The sequence below is a fragment of the Nymphalis io genome, chromosome 18 (genome assembly GCF_905147045.1).
Source record: "Nymphalis io chromosome 18, ilAglIoxx1.1, whole genome shotgun sequence".
Lineage (NCBI taxonomy): Eukaryota > Metazoa > Arthropoda > Insecta > Lepidoptera > Nymphalidae > Nymphalis > Nymphalis io.
This window is the reverse complement of record NC_065905.1, coordinates 6672382-6682737: the sequence shown is the minus strand read 5'-3', so window position 1 is coordinate 6682737 and position 10356 is coordinate 6672382. Positions and strand designations below refer to the sequence as shown.

The 10356-nt window shown below is 32.2% G+C and overlaps 2 protein-coding genes across 3 annotated transcripts in view; one reads left to right on the top strand and one right to left on the bottom strand.

The window, feature by feature from the left end:
• The window catches only part of LOC126775359 (rabankyrin-5), a 47367-nt gene extending 43605 nt beyond the window's left edge, over nt 1-3762 (bottom strand). For both annotated transcript variants that reach the window (XM_050497231.1, XM_050497232.1), the window contains exons 1-5: nt 3629-3762; nt 3211-3516; nt 2886-3066; nt 2396-2496; nt 462-598 (exon numbers count right to left, since the gene is read on the bottom strand). In XM_050497231.1, coding sequence (XP_050353188.1) covers nt 462-598; nt 2396-2496; nt 2886-3066; nt 3211-3516; nt 3629-3635 — 732 coding nt within the window. In that variant the 5' untranslated portion in view covers nt 3636-3762. The remainder of the gene's footprint in view (nt 1-461; nt 599-2395; nt 2497-2885; nt 3067-3210; nt 3517-3628) is intronic.
• A 412-nt stretch (nt 3763-4174) lies between these two features.
• Nucleotides 4175-8945, top strand: LOC126775362 (protein NipSnap). The gene is made up of 6 exons (XM_050497236.1): nt 4175-4423; nt 4506-4688; nt 5713-5881; nt 6822-6955; nt 7565-7698; nt 8326-8945. Exons 1-6 carry the CDS (start codon nt 4368-4370, stop codon nt 8472-8474), a joined length of 825 nt encoding a protein of 274 aa, XP_050353193.1. The 5' UTR covers nt 4175-4367; the 3' UTR covers nt 8475-8945.
• Nucleotides 8946-10356: the final 1411 nt, after the last annotated feature.

Genomic DNA, 10356 nt, shown 5'->3' with positions numbered 1-10356 from the left:
TATATTACTCGGGATTTATTATTACAGGGGATAAAGATTTTGTTAAATCCAAAATGTCAAGATTAGACAGCAAGTCCAAGTAAGTCCTAATAAAAAATATCAGAGCAATTAAAATGAAACAGTAACAGTAACAGCCTGTTAATGTCCCACTGCTGAGCTAAGGCCTCCTCTACCTTTTGAGGAGAAGGCTTGGAGCTTATTCCACCACGCTGCCCCAATGCGGGTTGGTAGAATACACATGTGGCAGAATTTCAATGAAATTAGACACATGCAGGTTTCCTCACGATGTTTTCCTTCACCGTTAAGCACGAGATGAATTATAAACACAAATTAAGCACATGAAAATTCAGTGGTGCTTGCCCGGGTTTGAACCCACGATCATCGGTTAAGATTCACGCGTTCTTACCACTAGGCCATCTCGACATTCTCAAAATGAAACAATGTATCACAATAGTACTCACGTTTGTGTGGTTTTCTATTAGACACAGGAACACGACATCTTCTCGTAACAGTCTGACAGCGCCGTGAAGCGGCTGAGTAGTTTTACTTTTCAGCATGCGATACAGCAGTGCTGATGACATGTGAGCGAAATCTTCACCTGGTTAACAGACACTAAAATTAACATCTGAATTACATTATGTTGATACATAGCTATTATATAATGTCAAATCATTTAAATTTATTAACTTTTTTTTCTAATAATACATTGAACATGTTACTTTTACATAAAAATTTGGCATCTACTTAACATGTATATATATGGTAAGTTTTATATTTTTATTTATTAAAATATTTTTTTGAAAATCACAAAAAAAAAAATGTATGGCATATACGGTTGGCTATAGGAATTCTTCAGGAAGAAATTTGAAAGAGTGCACTATAAGAAAACAAAGAATTTAACAGTAATGCATGTTTTACTTACATGCAAAAATATAAATATGTTTAAATAAAAGTTACATGATATGTTCTTCGGTAAGTAGGGTACATTTAAATATCAATTACTAAATATTAATTTTATTTTTGGATTTGTTTTATGTACAGCTGTGGGTGTTCCTTATTATTAAATATATAAATATACATGCATTCAATTGGGATTAATGTATTCTAATTCCTGGACTCAGAGCTATTATATATACCGTAACAGCCTGTGAATGTCCCACTGCTGGGCTAAAGGCCTCCTCTCCTCTTTTTGAGGAGAAGGTTTTGGAGCTTATTCCACCACGCTGCTCCAATGCGGGTTGGTAGAATTCACATGTGGCAGAATTTCAGTGAAATTAGACACATGCAGGTTTCTTCACGATGTTTTCCTTCACCGTAAAGCACGAGATGAATTATAATCACAAATTAAGCACATGAAAATTCAGTGGTGCTTGCCCTGGTTTGAACCCACGATCATCGGTTAAGATTCACGCGTTCTTACCACAGGGCCATCTCGGCTTATATATATAGTGAATATTATACCATTATAGCATTTACCATAAACAAAACTGGCAGCAATTTGAACAAGTAATTTAAAAAAAGGCCTAGGTTGTGTGCTTATCTATATTCACAATTAGGCTGACTACTATGGGTGCAGAGATAAGTAGGTGTTATTTATTATTGTTTAATCACATTTAAATATATTCTCTCTATATCTCCAGATAAAATATTTATCCTAACCATACAACATCATATATAGTATGCTAACTAATTTACTACTTTAATTAAAAATTTGAAAAATTAAGTAATAATAATTATTATACAATACAGTGCCATTTTACTTATAAGCACCTCTACAAATATATTATTGTTATTTTTTTTTATGTTACTGAAGTCCATCGCTGATGAAGTTCTTAGATGAATGAACAAATTTATTTGTAATTGTATTATTTTGAGAAAAGTATCATAAGAAATGAAATAAGCTCTTTTTATCTTACTCGGTGGTAGAGCTTTGTGCAAGCTCGTCTGGGTAGGTACAACCCACTCATCAGATATTCTACCGCAAAACAGCAATACTTGATATTGTTGTGTTCCGGTTTGAAGGGTGAGTGAGCCAGTGTAATTACAGGCACAAGGGACATAAAATCTTAGTTCCCAAGGTTGGTGGCGCATTGGATATGTAAGCGATGGTTGACATTTCTTACAATGCCAATGTCTAAGAGCGTTGGTGACCACTTACCATCAGGTGGCCCATATGCTCGTCCGCCTTCCTTTTCTATAAAAAAAAAAAAAAAAAAAAAAAAAAAAAAAAAAACAAATATGATGATGTTAGAAATGATGTCTATCAGCACAAAATCTCGAAAAACTACTACTAAAATAACAGAATAAGTCTGCCGTTTTTACTAACATATTTTTTTCTTTCTATACCACTTACCATTTATATATAATAAACATTGTGAGAAGAACAAAAAAATACCTGTTAAATCATCCCAGTGAGCTGATATCAGACCAGAACAGTGTTCTTTTAGTGCTGAAGCACCAATTTCGTCTGCAGCTGAGTAGAATTTTACACAAGTCCTATAATGAAAATTAAATATCAATAAATTTCTTTTTAATTTTTGGTATTAATTATAAAATTAAATAATAAACTCTGGAAAAAAGAGTTATAATATTTTAGCAGATTATGTCTATGTATGTATGTTCAACTGCAACCATAAATCTGTAAAGTAATGCAGTAATAAATCATGAGCTAAAATCTACACTGACAAACAAGAAACAATGCCTTATAGTAACAGTACTTTTATTTGTAGTTAGCTAAGTTTTTGAATATTTTAACTTATTATCTTTTTTATTGTAAAGTAATAAAAACTGCACATACTGCAGAACGACTTACTGTTTTTATATTGCCTGTTTCTTTTTTCTTTCATAAATAAAATCCATCTATTAAGCAATTAAATTATTTTTACCTTACTCCAACTGATGCAATTAGAGCTTGTTCACATTTTCCAACCAAACCATGGAGTTTAAAATCAGCTGCTGATTTCATTAGTTGCAATGCAAATATGTCACCTCGGGAAAGATCTACCAAATCAGTATACAGCCACTTCAAAAGAGCTGACCCAACATCATCAGGGAGAGTTGACCAATCTATAACATATATAAAGACAATTACAATAATGTTATAATCATTCACTCTTAATAACCTAAAATTAATATCTGTTTTAACTATTTAACTATATAATAATTTTTTTAAAGAGTAAATGTTAAGAAGGTATCAAAGTTAGAAAATACCTAATTCTGTTAAATCCTTGAGAGCTTCTTCATTCCAATCATCAGAGCGAGCATTCAAAACAAACTTATGACCTGGAACTAATTTGCTCTGTAGTTTAATGACAATATCTGAATATGTGTCTCTCCCATATAAAGAAGACACCGTCATAAGAAGCCTTGCAATGAAACTGGTTTCACTCAGATCACCAGCGGATGCTGCCGCAAGCGTATATTTTCGCTCTACTTCTGCGCAATGACTCTGCAACTTCCCATACTCTTCTTTAAGAAGAGTTAAATGCTGTTGAAGTTTAGTCACTTCACTCGACCCTGCATAAACAGACATAATTTTACTTGTCTCTAATTTGCAATTACAAGCTCCTGATAACACCGCCCACTAAATTGTAAAGAAGAAAAACATATTGATTTTTAGTATCCTTACCCATCATGCGGTCCCAATTATCAACTCAACAATGTGAAAAATCACGGCAGTTTCTCTTTATAATAATTATATCAAAATAAAAATAAAATATTCGAGTAACAAGTAATGAAACTGACAATATTGACAACTAAAAATGTCAAACGGTAATATTTTATAATCTACTTTTTATTTAAAATTGTTAAATAAATAGATATAATAAAATAAAATATATTCAAGTGAAGTAAAACTCTATAGGATCAGAATTTAGATTTTACCAAGAAGTAGGCAAAACAAAATTTATTAATAGGTATCACAGACTATTAAGTTAACCTACTGTTAGAGTAGGTACTTTCCTTTTTTCTTTACAAAATTAATTCTTTATTAGTAAACTATGTACAGAAATTTTTATAATATACAAAACTAAAATAAAAAAAAAACAGTAGGTATGATTATACATTTTATTTATAAATTAACATTATATTTTTATTTGTAATTTATAATTATTATCTGTATAACATAATAATAACAATTGTCTATAAATTTTGATGTTTGAATTTTATGAATTTGATGTCAAAGTTGTTATCAATGCTTAAGGTCGTCGACAACAGATGTCACTTATCCACCGAATTCTATTTTCGAGATAACCTTCAAGTGTTTTAGTCAGATGAATTGATAACAGCAAGTACTAGCTGCAGCAGCCTGAAACTTGGTGTAAAACAAACAGTTGCCTTATTCAAGTGTTGTTACTTATAAGGCCAAAATGAACTCGCTGAATAGGATTCTAGTTTTAAGTTCAGCAATACCTAAAAGTTCAAGGTACTATTTACATTAAAGTTATTATTTGCATTCGTTTGTTATTACTTCAATGGTTATGTGTAAAATAATGTTTTAATTATAGATTGATATCCACAACGAGTTCACGACTAAATGCTGACGATGGATGGCTTTCGAAGTTATTGGTACGAAAAATAGAACCGACGAAGGAATCTCACAGCCGTATGCTTAGCGACAAGGAGATTGTATATGCGTTGCACACTCATAACATTCGGCCCGATTCCGTGGACAAATACTTACAAAACTAGTATGTATAGCACATGAAATTTATTTATAACTGTTTTACTATCGTCATTCGGAAATTAAACTGACTGTTATGCAACATGCTGTAAATAGAATTGTTTGTTTTTATGATAAAAAACCTATACCGCAGAAATAGCTAATTACTGTCTCTAACAATTCTTGGTATTTACTTTTTACGTCTTACCTTATATAAAATAAATTAAATACAGGTGCATAATTTAATTTATTTAATTAGACAACTAACAAAATACACATTTAAACATTACAAATTAATAAAATATTAAATATAATAGTATATCCTTATAAAGTGGTAAGGCCCATCTGTGTGAACATAAACAGCAATACTTAATATTGTTGCATTCCGGTTTGAACGCAACTATACTCAGTCACCCAAGTGGCCCAGTGTAACTACAGGCACAAGGGACATCTAACTTCCCAATGTCGGTGGCGCATTGGCGATGTAAGGCATTGTTATTATTTCTTACATTGCCAATGTCTATGGGCAGCGATGACCACTTACCATCCCAGGTATCCCATTTGCTCGTCCGCCTGCTTATAACATAAAAAAAAAATAAAAAAGGCAATAACAGCATGATATTACATGATTGGCAACAATAAAATTAGGAACTTATAAAAAAGGAAATATTAATTACTCTATTAACACATGTGATATTATAAATCTATACAATTATAATTTATTAAACATTTTATAGTTAAAATGCTCATTAGGTATACATATGTTATTAACACTTTAGGGCAAATAAATTGAGTTAACAGTTGTTTTTCTTTTATTCTTAACATAATAAGTGATGATAATTATTCTGTATCTGTTATAGTTTTGGCAGAATTAACTTGGAAAATGCCTGGACTGAAATAGTTTTTGTGTAAATAAAGAAAAACCAAACATACACTTTACACACCCTAACATGACAACTAGCATTAAATCTCAATTAATGTTTTATAATCCAACAAATGTTCTATTTAATAATTATGCTAGCAACTTTATTAATGGTATATGATTTTTTCAGCAAAACCTCAGTGGCTTTTGTGGAATCTCACAAGTCTGATTTGGGCTGTGAGCTAGTGGGATCATGGACAGTATCGGTTGGTGATATGGACCAGGCTTTGCATCTGTGGCGCTATGTTGGTGGTTTCGAAAAGATTGACAAGGCAAAGATATTATTCAGAGAAAACGCTGTAAGTTGTTATATGTATTATATATTGAAACTTAATAAATCTACATATTATTTCCATTGAAAATAATAGAAAATTGATAAAAAAATATTAAAACATTAATAACCCAACACTGCAATATCACATTAGACATTAGACTAGTATTATATATATATATATAATAATGGAATGTTTATTTGTTAATAAGTAATATAACTGATTGTCTCATCATATTATTTGCTTTACTACCTAACATATTTAATGTAAATATTTTTATTTTGTTATCATATTCCTATCATTGAATTAATGAAACATGAACGTACTATTATCTGCAGTTATATTTTATCGCTTCTTTTATGTAAGATAAAAAATAAGTATTTGTTAAATTAATCTAGCTATTATATAATTTTATATGTTGCCTAAAGATAAACACATTTTTTAAGTAAAAATAATGATAAATAAAAAAAAACCAATTTATATTCTCATTTTTCAATTTAGAACTTATGAAAACCAATTTATATTTTTTCGGTTTGTTTGTATTTTTTTGTTGTTTTAAGCATGTAAAATATTTATGAGTAAATAAGAATCTCCAATATGGAATATCATAAATGTTGTCCAAGATATAAATAACATCCTGTGATTGTCACTTACACAAAGAAAGTTCATTGTGGAAGTGATGGCGACGAGGATCGACCAATCAATCTCCACTGAGGAAGCATTCATGCCCTTGTTTATCTTAATTGCTAAATATTATCTATATTAACTAGACAAGACATAGATAGCTATAAATATATAACTATTACATCATATAAACAGCCATTTTTTATTGTGAGTATATATATAGGCCTCTGCAACTTTGACAGATGATTTAAGCGGCATCGCGAAGGCACCGCGAGTATAAACTACATTAAATATTCTCACTATATATTTCGTAATAATTCGATGATATACAAAAATCTTACAGGACTACCGAGCGCTGGAGAAAGAACGAGGTAACTTTGTACGATCACGCCACTTGCAATATCTGCTCGCTTTCAGCTTCTGGCCTTCGGGTGATCCTCGTCCTGCGAAAAATATTTACGAAATCAGATCTTACAGGTATGAAATTATTATTATATCACGTAATATTATTACTATGGTTAATTACTTATTAATTATTTACTGTCTCGCTCTTGACAAGCTTATTTTACAGATCCCAAACCTAAATCGAACCAATAGAAAAGTAATGAAGGTTTTCTATTAAGGAGATAAATATCATAATAGCAGCTTGGACGTTGGTAGTGCTACAGTCGGTACGCATGTAAAGCCACTCGTCCTGCTCCTGAACTTTTACAGGTCTCGAGTTGCCTTCCCATCTAACGGGACGGAATCAAAATATATATCATCATATTCAGCCCACATTAATCCACTGCTGGACATTGGCCTCCTCACTGACCATCGGGCGGGTGGTCTGCCCACTGGCCTTTTTGCTTCTCTAGGCCACCACTCCGTGACGACTTTAGTCCACCTTCCGTCTTCCCGTCTGGCCAAGTGTCCAGCCCATCTCCACTTCAACCTCGTGATATATAATAAATATATATATATATAATCTAAATAGATAGTAAAAACGATTTTTTTTCTCGATATTATTGACCCCTAATAACTAAAATAAAAACATTGTTGTAATTAGAAATGTTAATTGAATACGTATATTTATATTGATTGTAGTCTAAAGCCTGGTACGATGATCGAGTGGGGCAACAACTGGGCGCGCGGGCTGACGTACCGGCGTTCACAAAACGAAGCATTCGCGGGATACTTCTCCCAAATAGGAAGGCTCTACAACGTTCATCATATTTGGTGTAAGTGATAATTAATTAGATATAAAATATTCATACTTACATAATAATATATAAAAAACATACTCAAAATTGCCCGGTCCCAAAATTCCTGGGTCCCCGAATCGGACCATTAAAAATATATTGAGTTTTTGTTTGTCGAGTAATTCTCAGTAGCAGCTCAGAGTTGCAATATGGCAGCATTTACAATCCACGGAAAGCATATAAAGCCATTGGTCCTGCGCCTGATCCCATCGGATTATGAGTGCTTTGATGTGTGTGCACTATAATATGTCCACACTTGGCCTCTATTTAGAATGCTTAAAATCAGTCAGGAGATATATCACACTTACTATATATAGTCCACCATAAAATCTCCAAGAATTTATTGTATTGATTTTTTTTTATAGTGTAGGAAGGCGGACGAGCATATGGGCCACCTAATGGTAAGTGGTCACCAACGCCTATAGACATTGGCATTGTAAGAAATGTTAAGCATCGCTTACATCATCAATGCGCCACCAACCTTGGGAACTAAGATGTAATGTCCCTTGTGCCTGTAATTACACTTTGATTAATTTGTCACCTAAGAAAATATTGTCGAGTGCTAAAAGTTTATATCTCAAAGTAACCGTGGACTCGTCGTCGCAGGCTACAAGGACCTGCAAGCGCGGCGCGAGACCCGCGAGAGCACGTGGCGCAACCCGGGCTGGGACGAGTGCGTGGCCTACACCGTGCCGCTCATCCGGGAGATGCACTGCCGCATCCTCGAGCCCACCGACTTCTCGCCCACTCAGTAGACGCGCCTAGGACTAATGAGTAAACCTCACTAGCGTTTTCAATTTTCGATTACATACTTTCATCTTGTATTTTATCAAGTTTATACATATATTTTTTTATAATAATCTCGAGGAACGAGTTTCGGGACTCACGGTTCTCGTTTGATCGATTTTTTTTACGAAATGTTAATTAACAACAGCAATTCAATTAAATCAATATTTTGCTTGTTATATATATCTGTAAGTAAAAATGTAATGTAGTATGCATTTATAGAATTAAGTTAAACATTATTACAAACGCTAGTGCGGTTCCGTGATGTAAACAATTAAGCATGTAACCCCCAGGGAACTCTCGATGTAAATAAAATTGTACAATTTTAATGTACAAAAATGTTAAACGCTATCTGAGACATATTGGTAGTTCAGCATTTTTTTCTTTTTTTAGCTGAATATGAAATCGTGTATTTAAAATATATTATTATATAAAAGTAATGTTTTTTTTTTTTGTTTTTTAACATAAGTATAAGAAAAATACTAATCAAGGTATTATTGTCATAAATATTCGCTTGCTCTTATCCTATTTATATATAACCGAAGTAGTGTTTTTCTTTACCTCTATTTTCACTGCTTCCTTGCACATGTCATTTTTTAAATCTACCTTTCTTTCTTCTACTGTCTATTCTAATCTAACAACTGTAATATGACATAAAGCCATCCGTAGCACCACATCTATATTCCATAGTTCAATTTCGTTGTTTTTAAAGAACTAAGCAGCTGGGTATGTTTTACGATGGTAATAGATGAAAATCACCAAAATATTTTACATTAAAACTAACATTTCATGAATTTTTGTAGTGTTATGGAAAATTGCATAATTGATATAATTAAAACAAATTACTTATGTAGGGTCTTTATATTTATTAGTTTTCTTTTGTCTAATAAAGTAACCAGTCTTATATATACAATCTATGGAATCAGTATGATTGACAATATTTTATTTCAAGAAAAAAAAGGTATTATAAATGAATACAACTTCGATTTCCTTTCTATTATTTATTTTCAGTTTGATTTTTTCATTAATAAGATTATATTACAATATAATAATTAATGATAATAATTATTAAAACTACAAGTCGATTGTGTTATTTAAATATATAACAAAAAAAATAAAGAAAACAACAACGGCGCATCGAATGCACCGCAAGAGACGGCGGACACCCGCACCTTGTCGCACCTCGCACGAGTTATTGCTACCTGTCGGTGATAATGACTATACAATGGTAAAATATAAAAAAAAAAATAGTTACAATTTACATAATACGTGATCGCTAACTACGAGTTTGGTACTTCTATAGTATTAATATTATGTCACTGTCGACATTACGGGTGAGAAGTGATAACACTCTTAGTCTAACTAGCATGTGGTGGGAGGTTGGAAGAGGGATACCGATGCACCTACGCTCTACACTCGTACCTCTTGCCGATGCAGCTATTTGTACGGTATGTGAACGTCTTATTTTAATATAGGTATTTTAATAGTTGTGTCTTCAATTTTAATCTAATAATTTACTTTTGCACGGCTTAGGTAGAGGCACTACAACAGCGAAAAGCTACGCGCCTAACATTAAGTACCAACCAACTACTGCACTCAAGCTTAGTTACAGCTTACGTTTCAATTCCTTAGTGCTTCGTTTCCAGGTATTGCTACGACCTTATTAGTGTACAACGGTGGTTATTTATGATCACAAACAACACCGACATTTTTACAAAAAAATATCTTAAATATAAAAATATCACTGGACTTACACAACTAATAAAGTTGACAAATATATCGGTCTGTTAAATTTCGTTGCCATATTTTAATATTATCATGTGTTTACATCTAAATTTCCAAAATATAAAA